General features: G+C 38.4%; 1 protein-coding gene across 1 annotated transcript in view; it reads right to left on the bottom strand.

Moving 5' to 3' along the window:
- IDE (insulin degrading enzyme) overlaps window positions 1–21,813 on the bottom strand; it is a 111,959-nt gene that overhangs the window by 27,809 nt on the left and 62,337 nt on the right. The window contains exons 11-15 of the mRNA XM_036734627.1: window positions 20,887–20,990; window positions 14,605–14,707; window positions 11,414–11,536; window positions 7,516–7,598; window positions 2,663–2,807 (exon numbers count right to left, since the gene is read on the bottom strand). Coding sequence (XP_036590522.1) covers window positions 2,663–2,807; window positions 7,516–7,598; window positions 11,414–11,536; window positions 14,605–14,707; window positions 20,887–20,990 — 558 coding nt within the window. The remainder of the gene's footprint in view (window positions 1–2,662; window positions 2,808–7,515; window positions 7,599–11,413; window positions 11,537–14,604; window positions 14,708–20,886; window positions 20,991–21,813) is intronic.

Here is a 21,813-nt window from a genome sequence, read left to right as displayed (position 1 = left end):
GCCCTTGCCCTCTCATTTGGTGGTTGGAACCAATTTCCAAATATGAAAAGACAGTGGCACAGACATAGGCTCATAGGATTTAGGCCTGGAAAGGACCAAAAAGATCATGTAGTTCAATCATAGAATTTAACAGATGCAGAAACTAAGGACCAAGGAAAGAAAGAGAACTGCCCAACATTCCATACATAGCAAAAGTAGGAGGGTTGAGTTTCCATCAGAGATCTTAGGATTCCAAATCCAGTGATCTTTCCATTAAGCCATCCTGCCTTCCCAAAACTGAGCCACGTTTCTAAGGTCAACTGATTGCCTTTCTACTTTATGGAGTGCTGATTTCCCAGCTGGGACAGGTAGTAGAAGTCCTCTAATATCTCCCTTTTTGAAGATGAAGAAGCTGAGGCAAAGAGAGGTGAAGTCACCTAGCCAGGGTCACACAGCCACATGGCGCCAGGACTAGAAACTGTAACTTTGGGTTCCTGATGCCCTCCAGTGGGGCACTCCATCAGAGTTGGATCTCTGGCATTTCCCTCAGAGGCACACATCTCCAGGGGCACATTTCATCCATGAGTGGCAGGCTTTGCACTCAAGTGTACGCTGGGGCTTCAGACATCCAAGCAGCAGGGCAGAGTGAAGGTGCTGGGGGTCAGGATACCTCAGTCCAATGCTAGCTCTGCCACTGCATACAGGCCAGACCCATTGTCTCAAACAGCTTGTTTTCTCACAGAATGCTTCTGAGAAAAACATTAGATAAACTGGCTTTATCTTTACTCTAAGATTATCAAAGAGGAGTAAAACTATTTCTTTCCAAATGGAAAAGGAATCATTGATGTTAAAAGTCTTTTATTATTAGAACTGAGAAGAATCAGTAAATAGGTTATTAATATTCCATTCAAAATTATAATTTGTGCTTTAAATACTAGAGCCAGAAAAAATTACCTAGTCCGCCCCCTTTCTTTTTAGCACTAAGGAGGCTGAGACCCGGTGACCTTAGGCACCTCTCTAGACTTCAGCTTGCTCACCTATAAAATCAGGAGGTTAGACTAGATGGCTTCTGAGGTCCCTGTCAGCTGTAACTCTAGGATCCTACAAGAGGCAAAGCATCCTGACCAAGATTTCATAATCACTAAGTCGTAGAAGCCAGACAATGACCCAAATCTCTTGATTCCTGGGTTGGATAAGGGTTGAGGGGGCACAGTGTTAGGGGGAGGAAAGGGAAGGAAAAGAGAATTTCTTCCCATTACACCAGTTGTCTCTGAATTTTAAAATATGAACAATCTTTAAGAAAGGTCTATTTGTCACATAAAAATGTACAACCAAACCAACTAGTGATGGAATTTGATAATGGCATTGAAAGTTAATGCAATAAAGAAACATTTTAACTGAGAATTTCAAAGGCTATATGTAGCAGATTATTTATATCAGACTGCTCCTGGATTATAGAGTATATTTTTTAGAAGATGAATGTATGCTACAAAAGGAAGGTTAATTTAGAACTGAACTGCATGCCAAGCTGAATAACATCTAAAACTGCTTTAGGGTTAATGAATTTAAAGAAGAAAGCTCCAGATCTTTCTAGGAACACTCTAATAATGCTGATATTGTTTTTCAAGTCAATAGCACATATATCTTCAAGGAAACAAAGGGATAATATAATATATCCATGCATACAGGCTTTCTATGAACGAACACAATTATAGGAATTCTGAATTTTAAAATTTTTTAAAATTGTTTTCCTTTATAGATCCTATTTCCATAGGGATGGGAAAAGTAACATGCTTTTAGTATGAATCAATAAGCCAAACATCTAAAACAGGTGAAAAATGCAAGTGAAGATAGCTCACACATGTTTACAGACACACTGAGCTTGACTGAACTGGATCATTAATGCTTCAAATGTAATTGCATTTCTCATCCATGAAAAAAATGCAAGGAGTAAAACATCAACCATCTCACTTAGAAATGCAGAAGTTAACTTTTTCTCAAGCTCAACATAAGGCTTTTATGCTGTTTTTGTGTCTTTTTGCTCTTCCATTTTTTACTTACAAGTATTGCATTCATTCCTGATGCAATGGCATAGTTCAAACCTGAGAGGCGAGCTGCATATGAATACTCTTTTAAATCATCCTTCAATAACCTGATAAACAGGTATGTCATGTTGCAATGGAGAGGATCAGCATAAATGTAGCGACTAACAAAAAGAAAAACAAAAGAAATGCTTTGATACCTCAAGCAGTGACATGATACTGAAGAAACATGACCGAAGAGTATGAATATGCAGCCTCATGGTCTGGATTTCAAGGAAAAAGATGTAAGAGAATGTTTTGTTTCAAGCCGATAGGAAGATTTCATTCCCTTCTGTTGGAAACTTCGACTTCTGATACCAAATGGGACAAAGCTAAATTAGGGTCTAAAACTGTATGTGAGGAGAAAAATCTTATGCTCTGATTAAAGGTGTGGGGAAAAAAAAAACCAAATTGGTTTATAGGAACAGAAATATCACCGAAGACCTAGAATGAGAGCAAACTTAAAAATTTAAGAAATAAGAAAATATAATTAGTCAAAGATTTAAAAAAGAAATTAAACTCATATCCTCCATTAAAAATGCTTCCATCAAATCAACAGAAAAGTGTTGATGAGTGGAAGGCTCTAGAATCTGGGTACTTACATACATCCCATAGATGGTGTTTTGGAGGTCATAGCTCAAGCCAGCGAGCTCTGCGGCATACGCATACTCGTTGAGGGAGTCTTTGAGTAGCTCAAGGTACAAATAGGCCATGTTACAGTGCAAGGGATCCACATAAGCAAATGGGCTGGAAGAAAATGTGCAAAGTAAAAGACTGGTTTATTATTTCCTATTTTGGTTTGGCCTTTTCAAATGGAACTCAAGACACCCAGTTGGGCCATCCACTTTCTGGAGGATCTCTCTCTCTCTCTCTCTCCTATCTCTCCTCAGTCTCTGTCTGTGTGTCTCTCAATCAAACTGAGTTTTGATAGTCCTTTTGTGTAAGGAGGCAGAAATCACAGAACATATACTGAACCTCTCAGCTCGCGCTTAATAGGATGAAGACAAATGGATGGCTCAGAACCAGAGTCTTGAATTTGGACAGGCCCACAGGAATCAGAGTCCAGCCCTTGCTGAGGCACAGCCAGAATCACTCTACAATATTCCTGGCCTTGGCCTGCAGATGCTCAGCGCTGGACAGCTCCTCATCTCCTTAGGCAGCCCCTTCTATTGTTCGACAGCACTGACTGTGAGCAAGTTCTTCTACTGAGCCTTTTCACTGCTGCCAAGGGTCTCACTTTTGTTCTCTGGAGCCACGCAGAGTATGGTAATATTTCTATTCCATATGACAAGTCTTCAAATGCTTGAAAACAATAACTACATTTTCCCACTAAGTCTCCTCTTTAAGCTGCACAATTTTTGAGACTCCACAATATCCTGTCTCCTCCTCTAGATGCCTTAACAGTTTGTCCTAAAATGTAGCACCAGACATGAACCCAATACCACAACTATGATCTGATCAGCTTAAACGCCTCTACTGCTGTAGACACTTTCTATTAATACAACCTAAGATTCCATTAGCTTTGTTAGTTGCCATACCCGACTACAGACTCAATATGAGATGTAGTTCAACATCCCCATCTTGTACTCCTACAATTGATTTGGTGGCTTAATATTTATCCTCAGAATTAGTCTCCTAAGAACTTAGAACAATTTAGATCTTTCTGGATTTCAACTATGATCCAATGTATTAGATAGCACTTCCAGGACTGGTGTTGTCCAAAACTGTGATAAACATATCAAACTAAGCCTTCACCCAGGTCACTGACAAAAATGTTAAATTGAATTATCCCTTCCAAATGCCATGGAGTAGAAACACACTTATAGGTACTATGGATGGCAACAGGTCAAACAGGCAGGTGGGACTGACCCCCAAAAAAGATACTTACTAGAACACTCTGTTTTTCTTATGCTCCTCTCTAAGGAGGATCATACAGTTGGAAATCATAAGGCTGTTGGGGCAAGAAACTGATTCCTACTAAGACAAACTTCAATGGAGAGAAAGGAAACTTCTACTTTTCTAAGTCCAGGAGGAAATGTGCTTGAATGAAAGAGCTGAGAACTTTAATATGTTGCTTCAGTTTTTTTCCCAATGCTAACTCAAACAAGCTATCCAACTATTTTCACGTTGGGTAATTTGCAACACATGACTTTGTCCACAAGATGAGTAAATAAAACAATACATAAGCAGGAAGGAGATTATCAACATGTAAAAGCAGAATTGCCCAAGTCCTTAAAATATGATTATAGAATCATATAACATATCAAAGCGAGAAGGGCCATCTTATGCAACTTCCTTCTTTAACAAAGGTGGAAAAGAAACCCAAAAAGATAGTGATTTTTCCAAGGTCACACAGGTGGTAGAACTTAAGCTAAACCCAGGCCGCCTGAGCCCTAGCCCATCAGGCCATAAAATATTACCCATAATGCAAGAGGAGAGAATAGTGAACATGATCTAGGAGTTTTGCTGTATGGAAATAGATTATTTCTAATTCAATCAGCTGTTGCTATCAAAGCCAATGAGTTTATATCTGTACTAATGTCAAAGTTAAAATAAGTGTTTAAATACTGAAAGGAAAAAAAACAGTGAATTTGTCATCTTCCAAATTTAAGTGAATGCTCTGTTGACATTCTTTCTAAAACTTCAACAAAAACTGGTTTCATTCCTTAGAAGAGGCCAATATACAAATCCAAATGGTCCCTCTCTCTTTCCCTCTGTGTGTGTACACACCACACACACACACACACACACACACACACACACACACACACACACACGGCGGGGGGGGGGGGGGGGGGGGGGAGAGAGAAAACCCAAACAACTTTTTTTAAAAAAAATTTCCTTTAGGAGATTTGCTAGCCAAGTCAAGCTAGCATAACTATTTAATGATGGTATAAATATTGTATGCAATTGCAGGTCTGGAGTTTCCCCTCCTTACTCTTCCTTCTTATAAAACACTCCTAAGGAAGGCCTTCTGAGTGAGTTCCAACTTAGCTAGGTACCATATTTCCTAATCTCACCCACTGTGATATCCCCTCTGCTGCCACAAGCCTTCTTTCGAGGAGAGGAGAAGGAATCATTGAGAACTAAGCTGAACTCAGTACAAGCAGCCCTTCTGTCACTTTTCTTAGGTGGAGATAAGAATGAAAAATGGAAGTGCAGGAATGGAAGCTAAAGATGACTGCCACTCAGCTTCTTCTTTCATCATCATCATCATCAGGAATTACATATTTGGTTTATCTTCACACCTGCTTTAAACAAGGCTTTATTATCAGGCCTTAGCAAGGGGATGGGGAGCATGTGAGCTCCTGCAGGTTCTGCCAGGTGGAGGGACACTGAGTATAGGCCTGGTCAAAGAATGTTTGCTATTTAAGGACCAGTCTAAGCACAGAAAGGCTCATCACCAGAGGGTCAGTCACTGGATAATTACATTTGTTTTTTGGCCAAGATTAATCATCAGTATCAATTAAGACAGCATATTTCTAAAGCGCCTTATGACCACAGAGTGCTACAAAAATGTGAATGTCAAGTGTGAGCAAGTCTAACTTTTGTACTTAGGATCATGAGATTTAAAGCAGAAAAGAGAAGTTTATTCTAGTTCAATTCAATCATATTATAAACAAAGAGCAGAGGCTTCAGAATGATGTGCTCAATAATTACAGAGCTGGGCCTTGAACCCAGATCCAGTGTTCCTTTTCTGTATTGTACCACTGCTACCTCAGCGCCCTGGCCTCAAAGGCAACCTGGGCTACCATGGTATGGACACCAAATCCTTGCTGCTAACCCATTCTCACCTTAGAAAGCCGTATAGCTTAGTGACCTATGTCAACAAAGCATGCAAGGCAAGGATTCCTTTTTAATGTGATCACCTAATACCTTCATAAATCACAAAGAAAAAATGGAAAATCTCTTATCAAAAATGACTGTAAAATTAACTAGAGTAATATAAATCTCTTAGGAAGCTTCAAAAGACATGTAAAAATGTAGGCAACAAAATCACCCTTTAGAAAATAGAAGATTCTATCCTCACTATAAAGTTTATAAATTCCCTTTATCATCCCTTTTCTTCAATGGAGATTTACTCCTAATAAACAGTTCTTAATTAAATGTGTGTTTAGAATGGATGATCAGGAATAGATGATGTTCTAAAACTTGGTGCGTAAATTGGTTTCCACTGAGAATGCTTCTTCCAGACAGAAACATATGAATGCTTACATAATACACTGCCATTTTCTTCTGCATTTTCTTTTGATATCTTTGAAACATTAATCATTGATTTACTCTAAAGATGATATGGATGTCTCCTTTGCTGAACAATTGTCAGAATACAAAAGAAACAATTTCCCAATGGGTTTAACAGAAAAGCTAATATGTACATTCATACAATGAAATAATATTGTAAGATTTTAATTTTGCTTTAAAATGTCAATGTGAATGATCAGAACATAAAATCAGCTTCATAGTAATCTTAATCATCTTCAAAATTTAACACGAAAGTCAATGTGTGATGCAAGAATTCAAATCTGCACATCTCTAAATCATGTATTAATTTTGTGCTATCAAACAGTCTTTGCACTCCAACAATCTTGATTCAACTTTTACAGAAACGGCTATTTTTTTTTTCAGAAATTCCTTCTGCTTTTCTCCCAAAAAAACATAAGAGTACACACAAACGGACACACACACATACAGACACACATGCACAGACACACACACATACTCACACACACACACACACTCTCTCTCCAGGTCTTTCTGCTTCAAATATGAAACAAACATTTAAAAGTCACTGTATTCGAAGAGCTGGTGACAAAGGTGATGGTATTTAAACCCACACTAATCATAAGAATAACTTGAAAAATTCTATAATTCTAAAATTCGGTAATATGGATTTCTTAACAAATTACTGTAATAAAACCTGGAGATAAAAATATTTCTCCAATTAGAACAATAATCAACTCAGATTAATAGAAATCTAAAATGAGAAATTATTCACTTAAAAATTTTACTAAGCTTTTTCCTTCTATTTATTTAAATGAGAACAAGTCAGGCTGGCATCTAGAATAAGCAATTTTACAGGGAAGAATGAAACCTTAAGAAATTATTCAGCCCATCCCTGTGGCTTTAGGCAAAATTATTTACCCATTCCTGGAAAAAAGTGATCTATTTTTTCTTTAATTACATAACCTTCTCCATGTTCTGCAACCCTCAGTGTTATAAAGTCTGTCCTAAAATCTACTATATATACTTCAGTTGAAGATTCAGCTCATTATCTTTTGTTCTGAATTTATTAGAAAGGGAGATCACTCAAATAGTATCTTTCTATTATTTGAAGATCAAACAGATCCTATCAACTTGCCCTTCTCTAAACAAACTTCCTTTATTTGTAGTCCTATAGCCTGAAAGAATAACAAAATTTAAGAAATAAAATTGCTAAATTTGTTGTATTACATACCTGAAAAATTCAAAGTTGAGACAAGCTTTTGGTAAGAAAAATTTGTCATCTTGTTTAAACCAAAGTTTGCTCATGGCTGTGTCCTATGACAAAGAAACAAATTGTTTTGTTAGGATAAAGAAGGGCAGTTCATGTTCAAACTTTCCATTATTCTTCACCTGTGGCCAGGATGACAGAAGAGATTTCCTGGAAGGCCTTTTGTTCAACCACCCAGAACATTCACAATCTTATCATTTATTATGCAGTTAGAGGGGCAGACTATTTACTGTCTGCCACTGAAATAAGCAATCCCTGCCTACACCATTTGCTAGTTCAGTGCTGGATGGGGTTTAGTCAACAGGAATCTTATTCTCCCCCATCTCTTTGGGGAATAAATAACAACAGGAGGGGAAGAATAGAGGTTGGAAGGGGGTGAGGATGTGCACAGGGCCCTCTTCTTGGTTCTGTACCTAACTCGAATTAAAGGACTACAACATCCCTAAGATTTCTGGCATGATTAGTTGAATTTCTTTTGTGCATAAGAGAGCCAGAAGCTCATCTGAAGTCATTCAAACACTCAAAAGAGGCAGAGGTATAACAAATTTGTTTCTCTGTAGCTTACACTAAAATAATAGCTGAGACGATCAGCTTTCCCCTTAAGCTAATTCCACCTTCTGACTTCACATTTCAACCAGTAGCACTACTAGCATTTAATCACCTTCCCCTGCTTAGAACCTCAGTACTCTCTGCCATGTCTTATTAAGCACTGCTAAGTCTACTTCCCCAGTCTTTCCAGGAGCCACTCCCTTCTGTCTATTCCCACCATCACTTCCCTAACCCAAGCCCCCTCCTCAGTACTATCCTGTACTGCTGCAATCTGGTTTTCACGCTTCCAAACTATCTTCCATATCACTGTCAGATTAATCTTCCCTTTGCATGAACTGAGTCTGTTTAAAGACCTTCACCCAGCAGACCATTCAAAACAGATTCTCTACTGCCTACCAAAAAAGTTCCACTTACTCTACCTGGTATTAAAAGCTATCTACAACCTGGAGCCTACCTTTCCAAATTAATTTTATTTTACACTACTATCCTTTACATGTACCATGCTTCTCTAATTCCCCCCCTCCTAACACACCCTTCTCTTAACTGCTTCCATAACTTTACCTTGTATTTGGGAATATCTACCATCTTCCTCACCTCCTACTGAATTCCTAACACAGCGTTTATAGCTCAATTCAAACGTTACTCCTTCCATGAAGCTTTCCAATAATTCACTGCTAAAAAGACATTGTCTCAAAATCATTATAACACTTTGTCTTGTACTTCCATAGTGCACTTATTACACCTACATAATATGATAATAGATATCATATCTGCATATGTATCATATTCTCCTGGCAGCGGGAAGGGAGAGGAAGATCTTAATCTGAGGTCTGTAAGCTTTCTTCTTAAGAATATTTTTGATAACTATATTTCAATATAATTACTTTCCATTATAATCCTTTAATTTTTATTTTATGCAACCTTCTGAAGAGGCCATAGGCTTCCCCACAGTGTCGCCAAAGGGGTACAAGATACAAAACAGCTTTAAAACATCTACTCTACATGCTAAACTCCATAAGGGAAACCGAGTCTTCCCTAAACGTTGAATCTTCACCAGTTCCTAACAACATATTCTGAACAAAATGTGTTTTAAATTGTACTGAACTGAAGTGAAGGCTTATTTTCTAAGAAGAGTAAACACATATATGATGTATTATATATAGGTGCTTACACAGAAGTAAATTATTTAATTTATCATTTTTTAGGGAAAACGGTTGATTCACTCAAAATCTAGCTGACTGCTGTGTTAATGTATTTTTGCTTAATTTGAAGAACTTTTCCATCCATTAATATGCCCATGCGACCTGCTTAAGTCACGTGGTTAGGAGGAACTTGCTGAACGGGTGGATCAGGAAGGTTAGAGCAGAGAGGAAGCGGAATCAGAGCAGTTAGAGTCGTGGGAGAGAGAGGATGCAGGCAAGTGTTTGTGGGAAGGCTTTGGGATGGAGTTGCTCTCTGTAGTGATAATGTGTATTAACTTCTTTGTAGCTGTGATGGATTGGGTTTACTGGTGTTGGGATTTGGCTTTCTGGTGTCTGAATAAATGTTTTGCTTCTGTCTTCTATGTGGAGAGTCTGTTATATTTTGTGATTCAGAATCACTCCAGCATATTTATAGTAATAGCAACGGCTGTGCATATTGCCTTGGCAATACATTTGGCATCACGAACAGGATTGCGAAGTATCAGATCTCTATTTGGAGGCAAGTGGGCTTTAGAGGAAGAAACGGATATCCCAGGACGGGAGGATTTACCTTATTCCTCCCTAGCAAGGGAATGGACTAAAAGCACTGGACCCCGTGAAAACTGGGAACCGAGGCTACAGAAGGGAGAACCCAGAAATTTAGAAAGACGTTTGCAAGGAATACCAATAAAACCAGGGAAACAACTGGTAGGGGTGTGTAGGACAGGGTGGATTTTGCCAACAGGCTATCGCCTTATGTGTGAAAGCAGAGACAAACTGTTGCAGGAGAAAACTCAGATGGAAAGGGGATTGGTGGAGTCTAGTTGCCATGACGACTTCCAGGAAGAAAATGAAGCAATGTTTGGTGAAGCTCCTCAGGGAGACATACGTCCAACACTAAGAAGAAAGCAGAAGAACCAGGGAGGCAACACAGTGTTCAGAGAGGTGCTTGAGGATTTTACTCAGCAGGAGGTCACAGATATTTTGAGTTGGTCCACCCAAAGGATGAGAGAATCGTTAGTGTCTTGGATAGTGAGAATCAGTGATGAAAGGGCCAGAGGAATATGGGTAGATAGCGTGGATTGCTTGAAATTCATAGGTATTAGTTAAATCATATCCTCGGATCAAATACAAATTTCCACATTACTATGTTGATCACAATGATGGGTCACTAGATTCTGAATCCTAAGAAGGGAACTTAATGATCCAGTCTAATACTTTTATTTTATAGATGAGAGCCTCTATTTCCTAATTTGTAAAAATAAGTGAATTGGAATAAAGCTGTTAAAAAGAAAAGTTAAATTTTACATAAGGAAAACTGTAATCTCTAATTCTAAGGAATTTCAACATCATAAAGATAGCAAGTAATAACTAAGGCAGAAAAACAGAAACAGGAGAAATTGGCATAGGACTGAAAGAACTGAGTCACACAATCCCCATCCCGAATTTCATGCAATGGCTCTAAACTAGGGCTCTTCTGTGTCCCCCACCTCTAGCTGTCTAGTAAAGCCTATGAATTTTTCCCTCCTCAGAACAGTATCTTTAAATTAATAAAATAAAATACATGGGATTACAAATGAAACAAATTCTATCAAGAGTTATTAAAAAAAAATTTTAAGTCTATAGACCCCAGGTTAAGAACTTTTGTTTCAGACAGATGAAAATCTAGCTTGCTTCAAAACATTTCAATGACTAGAAGCACAAATACTGACCTTAATGAGCAATTCTAAGGTTTTACAAAATTTCCACATAATTTTTAAAATGTCAGAATAAACTCATTTTCGTTTTACTGGGTGGTTAACAAAGCAACCGCTTTGGAAAACAGAGAGCAAAGTCACTCTCTTCTATATACAATTCAGTTAAAGTACTTGCTACAACTTAACCTTTTTTCTCCTTCAAAGAAAAATCATCCCAGTTCTTTTCACCTGTCTCCACAGAACTTATTTTCCAGTCTTTTAAAAAGCTTTGTTGGCTATCCATTCTTCTGAATTACAAATTAATTCTCTGAGATTACAGACACTATATTGGACACAACACCAAATGCTAAGCTATCATCAAGAAAATAAATATATATGGTTTTCCTTCTATCAGACCCAGCACTGAAATTATGAGATACAAACTCCAATGCTTACCTTAATAAGAGCAGGGTACGATGTTGCTTCCTTTTCTAGCGGCAAGATCTCAAAATTTGTAGGAATAAATTCATTCTTCGTTGGAAGCTTAAACTTTCCATTTAAGTCAGCATTTTTCCATTTCTGGAATGAAAATGAGAGCAAATTAAATGGGCCCAAAAGTTCTTTAAATTCCTCTTCTGTAAAAGGATTTAAAGGGCAATATTGTGCCAGAGCATGAATGTGACAGCTTTTACACCCAACAGATAAGCACATACTACTAAAGACCCACTGGTTTTATACTGAACCATCTATGTACATTTACACCCTCGTCACCCCTTCTGACCAGATTCCTTCGTTTGCTAAGTCTGGGGTATAATGGATGGTGATGGAAAAAAACTTAGCTTGGTACCCACAGGAACATTAGAATCACACCCATGATGGTGGTGCCTTATTTGCATGGCATAATAATGAACTAAACTAACCAGTCACCATCATTAATGTAAAATAAAATAATTCATAAACTGTGTGCATGGTAAAACAATTAAATTAAATATGTATAGGGAAGGAAGCAGGCCAAGGGCTAACCTTATCACCCAACTCACCTATCTGTATTTTTAGAATTGACTATTTTTTAGCTGTGGAAAGTTAGGTCTTTCCATATCTTGATGGGCAGGCTAGCTAGAACTTCTCTAACTCAGCCTACATCCATGGCCAGGCTCAAATCACTTCTTTCCCCACCTTTCAAACTTTCTACTCATAACTGAGCTTTTAGCTAAATCAGTAATTTAGAGAGAAGGCTGAGTGTAACACTGGGACCCCACATCTAAGCTAGGATGCAGCTGTCTTAATCACTGAGTTGAATTTCTATCACACTAGTTTTGTGCCTAGTAATAATTATGTTAATGCGTTTTCCTCAAAACAACTCTATGAGAAAGATATTTAAAGGATTACTACTCCAGTAGTCATCCACAGATGACAGAATTGTGTCTCAGAAAGGGTCAATGACTTTCCCATGGCTACATGACCAGTGGAGCCAGGACAAGAACTCATGTCTTCTGACTCCCAAGTCCAATGCACTACTATACCATGCTCTCCCTTCCATTAAATAAGCAAGGAAATATTTAATCTAAAGATTATTCTCTTCTACTGTGAGTTATAATCTTGTTTTCCATCTCACTTAAATGCTTAAAGAACTTCACCATTGAGAACTCCCTTCTACTAAAAGGAATAGAACAAAGACTAACTGATTGCACTAGCATGGACAACTTCCTGGTGAGTCCTCCCTCCAGCAATGTGGGTCAGCACCTGCTGTGCAATGTAAAAGTCTCAGAGAGTTGCCTAGAACGATGCAAGGTTAAATGACTTGTCCAAAGTCACAGAGTCAGAACGTGTCAGAATGGGAACTTGAATACCAGGACAAGGGTTGCTGGTGGCACCCGACTACACAGAGCGCTGGGCCTGGAGTCAAAAAGTGTGAATTTAAACCCTTCCTAAGACACTCACCAGCTGTGTGGTCCTGGACAAGCCACTTAACCTCTGTCTGCCTCAGTTATCTCATTTATAGAATGAGGATAAGAAAACCACCCACCTCCCAGGGTTGTGGCTGAAGATCAATTGAGATAATATTTGTAAAACGCTTAGCAAACTGCCTGGAACATGAAGCTCTAGATAAATATCCGCTATTATCCCAGCCTGCCTATGAGCCCAGTTCTCTATCCACTATACCACACTGCCCCTCTTGCTCCCTTATCACATTTACCAAAGGAAATCACATTTCCTCTGCACCTTAGACCACCTTTCTGAGAGTTGCTGTGGCTGAAAATTCATCCTATAGTAACTGACCCTTCTAACAGCCTTGACTTTTAAGGAGGTAATAACAGATTCAATCTCCATGAAGAACAAATAGTGCAGATTGGGTAGCACTTCACAAGTAATGATAAAATCATAGGCTGTTAAAGAGTTAGTGGGGACTATAGAAACCATCTAGTGCAAGCCTCTCACTTCATGAGAAAAAGGAAGCCCCCAAAAGGTTAAAAGATCACTAAGACCTCTGTGGGGTCACACAGCTAAAGAGTGCCAGAGCTGGGTCTGGAACATAGCTGGTGCTCTTGACTCCTAGCGCCAATGTTCTTTCTACTACCTGCTAGTGAGTGCTAAAGAATTTGTTTTAAAAGAGTTGCTACTGGTTTTATTGTTATTAAAGAGACTATTCCATACACTTTGATTCACCTAAAGTTATTGCAAGGAAAAATATATCCATGTTAGCTTTACTCATAATAGCAAAAACCCTATAAATGTCTCATATATCCTGATGAATGGAGACTAAATGAACAAATCTTGCATAAACATAATGGAATAGTACTGAGCTATGGGAGGAACAGGAAAATGGAAGACTGACAGAGTCCTAAAGTGAAGAAAACAGAATCAGAATATATATACTAGCTATGAAAAAATAAATAAGAATAATAAAATTAGAAGAATACAATAAAGCGAAATAAGCTTGAGAAACAGAAGTAAAAAGGATATTTTTGGGGTTTAAATTTAGCTTTAAAATTTTTGAATAATTTAGAGCTTAAGATTTTCACGTAGAATCACATTTCATTTCATTTGCTTCTTTTTATTCTGAATGCTTACATTTGTTAATGGTCACTGTTTAGTTAAAATTTTGTAAAAAGAAAAGTTTATTTTAAACTATTCTTACATCTACCTTCATTACCACCAAATGGGAGGAGACAGCACCAGAACATGAGGTTTCAACTTTGCCCACTTCTTGGATTGATGGAGCTAACAGAATTGTTTCTGTCACATTTAAAAACTCTAGGGCTCCCCTTTTAAAATGTGGAGGCTATCAAAGCTCCCTAAAGTACTGCTTATTTCAGATGGTATATGCCAGAAACAGCAATTACATTGAGAAAACACTAAAAACAATGTCTCTCCCTTTATCCCTGTACTCTCCCCTCTTCTTCCCCTTCTCCTCCCTACCCCGCCCCTTCCCACCCCCCAACCTCCACCTGTCTGTCTATCAGGACTGTCACAAGTCACAAGGCTTCCATTCTATCCTTTGACTCCCTTTAAGTTAACAGAAGGATGTGCAGACAAAAATGAAACCAGAAACGATGGCTTTTAAAAATGTTTTAGATTTTGGAAGAATAAAGAACTTTTTTCTCGATTTATTTTAAACCTTCTTCACTGATTTCTGTTAAGCTTACCTCGATGACCTCATCTGGTATAGCCTCCTGTTTGTACTGTGTTCCATACCACTCTTCTGTTTGATCTGTTTGTCCTTCGAAAGATTTGGAAACTATTGCAACCCTAAGAACAAAAAGGGACAGAAAACAGTTGTAAACCAATACATCTACGAGGAACTATTAATTGATGCAGACATCAAAAGAATCCTGGTAGGACCTAAGAAAATCCTGGTAGGACAGAGAAATGCTTTCAGACTCTACCCCAAGGTACGGTGGCTGGCAGGGTAGACACTGTGTTTCTTTTCTTATGTGAAGTAGTCATCAATTAGATCTCCTGTAAATATGGTGTACCTGCTATCAGAGAAAGTATTAGGGTGTGAAAAACATCGTTTTGCTTTGATTATTTAAGAGAGGATGGAAAAATTCCTAGGCTAGAATTGGGGAAAAAACAATCCAATTCAGCAAGAATTTTTTTGAGCGCTTACTTTGTACTAAGTACCATTCTAGATGCTAGGTACTCAAGAATCAGAGACAAAAATAAAACAGGAAAGAAGCCAGGAACAAAGATTCTGAAGGGAAAAAAGAGAACTTAAACCAATGTCAAGAAGTTAGTGAGTAGTAGAAGGTAACAGAATAGAAAAAAGAAATTTTAAATGACAGAAATGAGTTTCTACTAGGAAAGGAACTTTGGCTACTCTGAAGAAGCACCAACATCTCATGCTTTACTTGGCTACCAAAGAGGGTTCATAGGCACGAACAGATGAGAAAAGTCCTGTTACAGCATCCAGAAGGAAAAGATGCAGAGTGATGATATTCCCTGCTGAAGAACACAGAGGCACCTGTGGGTAGATATGGTAAATCAAAAGGCATGCTGTCTCCCTGAAATATGCTAAAGAGAACCTGCCAAACACCCACCTGCTTCCACTGGATCACTAATCAAATACATTATATAGCCAGAATTAATCTGGAAAGCATCTCAAGAGACTCTGAAGTCTTGGGTAGGAAACTAAAATGGCTTTGAGACACAAGTGGTATTTCCAACTAATCCTCTAGTCGGGCGGTCAAAAGCGGAGAAAAAATGAATTTAGTAAATAAATGATAAACATGATTTTAAAAAAAGGCTTGAAACTGGAGTTTGAAAGGGAAGGAGAAAAGAACACAGATAAAGCTACAAAAATTGGGTAATAAGTGAAGGCAACATGTGTGAAAGTACAAAGAAGCATGGTGAAGAAAGCAAATTTTCTTGAATTCTTAGGTGAAAGTAAGAGGAAAGATGGTCAAGAGGAATACTTATGGCCTCAGATGTATACATAACAATTGAGAGAGTATAGGGGAAAAAATGAACCTGAAATTTTAATACAAGGTAAACATGCTTTTATGGATATTACTGACATTTTACATGACAGAAAACCGCAAGCCTAAGTAAGAGTACATAATGGAAGAGCTTATGATGAAAAATATTGGAATATAGAATTTTCTATAATGGAAAAACATTTTCCTACAACAGATTACAAACTGACACAAAGCAAAAGCAAGCTAAGTTATGGGAAGAGAGAGGAGACTTCAAATACCCAGATATTTACTAAGAGACTAATTTTTTTTTAAAGTAGATTAACTGACAAATTCTTGGCTTGCCTTGCTGATAATTTCATTTCTCAGAAGATGGAGGAAAAACTCTAGAGTTTATAGGAGTGATGAATAGAAAACAGCAGACAAGTAGCCTAGACTTTAGGAAAGCAGATTTTGAAACAGAGAAAAGAAAGACTGACCAATTTTTATCCTTCAGATCTTTTCCTAAATTCCACACAAAAATTGTATCTTGGGTATAATAATACAGTCACTGGACATGTTCTAGTTAAAGAAAGCTGTAATAGGCATGGTTACATTCCTTTTTATTCATGCTTTTCAAGAAGATGAGGAAAATGTAAACTCTAGTCTCCCTAATTGGATTTAGAGGTTGGTCATCTGGATGGACTACACAATCTCTAAATTTCATCTTATAACCAAAGACCAGGAAAAAAAAAAGGCAATATAACTTAGCAATTTCACTGAGCATCCAGCATGGTGCTCGGTATAAAATAAATGCCTAACAGTTAAAATAATAGATGGAAAGTTCTAAAAAAAAAATACATAAATAAATTCTAATAATTCCAATAAAGAATAAAAGTAGGAGCATCTAAAAAAATCTAATATTATTAAACAAAGAATTCACTACTTTAGTCAAAAAACATCAAGTGCTTATAGTGTTCAAAGCATGTAGCTTTAAGTTCAGATTTTAAAAGAACACGCATGAAAGATGGAAAGATAAACATACAGATAAAGAGGACAACCAAGAGTAACATAAACCTAAAGATTAAAGCCCCCAAAAGAAAAGACAATCATGGGGGCGGAGCCAAGATGGCAGCTGGAAAGCAGGGACTCCCCTAAAGCTCTCCCCCAGGACCCTCCAAAAACCTATAAAAAATGGCTCTGAACAAATTCTATAACTGCAGAACCAATGAAATAGCAGAAGGAAGCAGGGCTCCAGCCCAGGACAGCCTGGATGGTCGCTGGGTAAGGTCTATTGCAAGAGGCTGGGAGCGAGCGGAGCGGAGCAGAGCCCAGCGTGGGCTGTGCCCAGACCAACCAGACTGGGAGATGGGCAGAACAGGCCCTAGCACCCTGAATCAGTGAGCTGTGGCAGTTACCAGACTTCTCAACCCACAAACACAAAAGACAACAGAGAAGGTTAGTGGGAAAAAAACTGCGGGGACAGAGTGAAAGGAGTTTGCAGTTTGGCCACCACCCTGGGGGGTCAGCGGAGGTGGTGCAGCTACAGAACTACAGTTGCAGTTGCTTCAGACCCCAGGCCCCCTTGGTGGGAGGAATTAAGTGGCGGATCCGACCAGGAGTGCAGAGCCTGCTCAGATCTGAGTTGCGGTCCGGTCTATTAGAAGGGAAGAGGGAGCAGGTGAGGGGGAATGAGTGAATCTTACTCTCATCAGATTCAACTTGAGGAGGGAATAACATACACACTCAATTGGGTATCTTACCTCACAGGAAAGAAGATGGCAGGAGATAATAAAGGGCGTACAATAAAAGGGAGGGCAGATAGGGGAAGGAGGTAACCAAAAGCAAACACTTTTGAAAAGGGACCGGGTCAAGGGAGAACAAAGGGGGATAGGATAGGAGGGAGCAAAATATAGACATTCTTTTACAACATGAGTATTGTGGAAGGGTTTTACATAATGATACACATGTGGCCTTCTTAGGGAGTGTGGGTGGGGAGGGAAGAAGGGAGGGAATTTGGAACTCAAAAGTTTTAAAAGCAGATGTTAAAAAAAACAAGTTTTTGCATGCAACTAGGAAATAAGATATACAGGCAATGGGGCATAGAAATCTATCTTGCCCTACAATAAAGTAAGGGAAAAGGGGATGGGGGGGAGGGGGGTGACAGAAGGGAGGACTGCCTGGGGAACGGAGCAATCAGAATATATGCCATCTTGGAGTGGGGGGGGGAGGGTAGAAATGGGGAGAAAATTTGTACTTCAAACTCTTGTGAAAATCAATGCTGAAAGCTAAAAATATTAAATAAATAAATAAAATAAAAAAAGAAAAAGGAAAAAGACAATCATGAAAAAGTGTTAAAATAACAAAATGGGCTTTGTAATGGGCTATATTAATAGCAAGGAAGAAAAAGATGAGATACCTGCTTAGGGAAGATGCAGAAATGCTAACAAATGACAGAGAAAAGGAAAAAATATTCATATTGTGTTTTGCTTCCATCTTCTCCAGCAAGAATAGTATTCAAACAGAAAAGGGTAGAATGAAACTAGAGCAATTCCAGCCTGTGATGGGATCTCGCTCTATCTTTTGTGCCTCCTTCTCATTGAGGACAAAAGCCAGATAGCTGGGTCACTGAGCGCGTTTTCATCAGGCTGATGGGGAAGCTCCCAGGAAGCTGAGAGTCATCAAAAGGAGGACATTAGAGCTACAACACAAAGGTAAATGCTTTCTCTCCATTCCTTTTACCCTTGATACTAGCATGTGAGAGACAGCTTAGCATAATGGAGTGTGACCTGGTTTCAACTGGGAAGACTTGGATTCAAGTGCCACCTCTGACACCTGCTGTCTAGCTGACCCTGAGGGCAAGTTACTTAACAGTGTCCCAGGAGACTCTATGACTGAGCATGTGTCAATCTACATTGGTAGAAGGAGTTTCTTCACTAGGTGTTCTCTATACTAATGAAATACCAGGTCTGGTCTCTCCAGAAAGAGCATTTATACCAGACTAAACACCAAGATAAAAGAAGACCTCCATGGGAAGACCAGCCACATTTTCTAAGCTTAAGAAAGTAAAATTCATTATCTGGCAAAAGGAACCATTATCTGGTTTATAACCAGAAGTGACTATGTCTAATATCTATTGAATTCCAAGTTCCAATGGATAAACCAGATAAGAAATTCTACTCAAGTTTCTTGAGATCATGATTACCTTTTGCACTCCAATGGATAAAAATATGTCCACTATATTCCTATAATGAAACCCAATTTTTTCTATACTAGCTGCATTTTTTAGTTTTAAGTTTTAAAGGTAAGTACATTTCTACCTCTGTAGAAATGAACACAATTACTAAAACCTAAGCGCAGAATTCCATTTCTCAATGTGATTTAAACCCAAGATTCAATCCGTCATTCCCAAAATTGACAAAGCAAATTCTAAACCTATAACTCTTGTGTATGGGGTACAAGGTGAGCTTTGGTATTTTGGAATTACAGAAGCATGGCTGGATGTACTTTCACAACAAGACTTCAGTAGCCTGGAGTTCATATTCAGTGGCACAAGGATGCATAGATCTAGCACTGCCACAGATTTAATTGAGAACAGCGTTCAATAAATCTTCCAGGTCAAACTGGGAAACTCATGACAGCTGGCATGTTAATGCAGGACAACGGAGGAGACCCAGATTATAGTTCTAATTCTCACTGAATAACGTGAGAAATCAGTTTGCTAGGCCTCAGTTTCGTAGTTAGTAAAACGAGAGAGGATGGATTAGACGACCTCTCAGGTCCTCCACCAGCTCTTACAGTCCACTGGTAGGAGACCCAAGGAGCAAGTTTAAAAAGGAAAAGCTTCAAGAAAACTGAACTACCTGTTGCAAAGCCTAAGCGTATTAAAGATCTTAAACCAAAGAAGCCAGGCCCTGCTGTTTGAGAAATTAGACAACCTTGTTACAAGTGTGCACGAAGCAATGCAGAAAGTACATGCGTTCCAAAGGCAGGCCTTTCTGCTGAAAGCAGAAACTGCTACAGTTCTATTCAATTCAGTTGAACAAATGTTCAGTAAACATGTATCAAATTAGGACACTCCCCAAGGCACTACGAATACAAGAGTTAAAGTTATCACAATCCTTGCTCTAAATGAGCTTACAAGGAGAAATATAAAATAGACATATTGAAATATAACACAAGACAGAATATGATGAGGACGGAGAAAGTGCTCTTAGAAAATGTGAGAAAGAGAATACTTTCAGCTTTGGTGGGGAAGAGAAGGAAGCAGGTAGGCATCATGGAACAAGAAGTGACTAAGCTGATTTCCTTGAAGGAAAAGGGGAATGGGGGAAGCTATAACACAATAATAACTCATGGTCTTAATGACGAATGGCCTTTGGAAAATCACTTCTCTCTGGGCCTGACTTTCCTCAACTGTAAATAAAAAGTGACTGGTCTGGACGATCTCTCAGGCACCCATTGTTTCCAAATCCTATGATTCCATGATCCTTCTGACTCCACTGTTACACTGTCTTACTTCACTGCCTTTATGACAGAGTCATAAAGAAAAGGTTAAATTATGCTCTACAATGTCTTTTTAAGAAAACAGGGTTATACATAATGAAGTTTAAGAAGATTCTCACTAAAATAGTATTTTTAAATGGGGCACAGAATGGGGTTAAGTTGTGGTTATTTACTTCTAAAATATTCATGTGGAATTCTAGATTTCCCACGACAGATAACAGAGGTAGCACGGCATTTTTCAAATAGCAACATGCCATTTTTTTAAGTATGATCCTTCAAATAGCAATGGGGATATAAAGTGATAATGATATCTAAATGAATGTGGTAATACAATACTGTATCAATTTTTTTTGCCAATTTATTCCCAAACTTTATTAATGAAGTATTTATTGAACGTCTGATACAAACTGAATTATATAAATAAGTCATTCATGATAAACAAACAAGTTTCCTCTTATAAAATTATTTTGATTTTCATTGGTCTTTTAAAATACAATTTATAACAATGTCATCCTCAGAATGACTTACCGAACATTTTCTGGCCTCAGTTTATCAAGAACCATTTCTATTAAATCAGGACGAAATTCTTCTAACAAATATTCTGCTGCAAGTACTTCTTCTAGGGGATAATACTTTAAAAAGAAAATGCAGTCTTAAGATACTAAATAGCCATATATTTTTTAAAAATACACAACAAATACATTTCTATTTCACTATGTTCATTATCTTTCCCCCTAAATGCTTCCCTCTTCCTCACTTCCCTATCATTGTTGAAGGCATCTCCATCATCTTTATCACTTTGATTGGGAATCCAGGCTTCATCCTCAACTCCTCACTCTCTGCCACCCCCAAGCCCCCTATACATTTAATCTATTGCCAAGTACTTCTACAACATCTATCTTTGTAACAACTCTCAGATACATTCCCTTCTCTGCTCTGACACTGCCACCACTCCGGTGCAGGCTTAAAAATCACCTCATGCCTGGGCTATACTTCAAAAGCCTTCTGGGTGGTCTTTCTGCTTCAAGTCTTTCCCCATCCAGTTCATCCTACGCTCAGTTGTCAAACTTATCTTCTGAAGCACAGCTCTGACTGTGTCATTCTCCTAATCAAACTCCAGTGGTTCCCCATTACCTCCAGGGTCAAATACAAAATGCTCTGTTGTAGTCAAAGTCCTTCATACTCTGGCCCCTTCTTACCTTCCCCAGCTCCTTACACCTCACTCTCTACTCTTGGTGCCCCCTCTAGGTATTCTATGACCCCATAACTCTGGCCTCCTCCGTTTTTCTCACTTCCTGATTCCTCTGCCTTTCTACTGATTCTTTAGATTGTGAGCTCCTTGAGGGCAGAAACTGTGTTTGCTTAGCACAGTACCTGATACATAAGAAAACCTTAATAAATGCTTGTTGAATTGGTTTGACTTTCTCCATTAATTTTTTATCCCATAACAGTAAA

This window comes from Trichosurus vulpecula, chromosome 8 (assembly GCF_011100635.1).
Source record: "Trichosurus vulpecula isolate mTriVul1 chromosome 8, mTriVul1.pri, whole genome shotgun sequence".
Classification (NCBI taxonomy): Eukaryota; Metazoa; Chordata; class Mammalia; order Diprotodontia; family Phalangeridae; genus Trichosurus; species Trichosurus vulpecula.
This window is presented reverse-complemented; position numbering and strand designations above follow the sequence as displayed.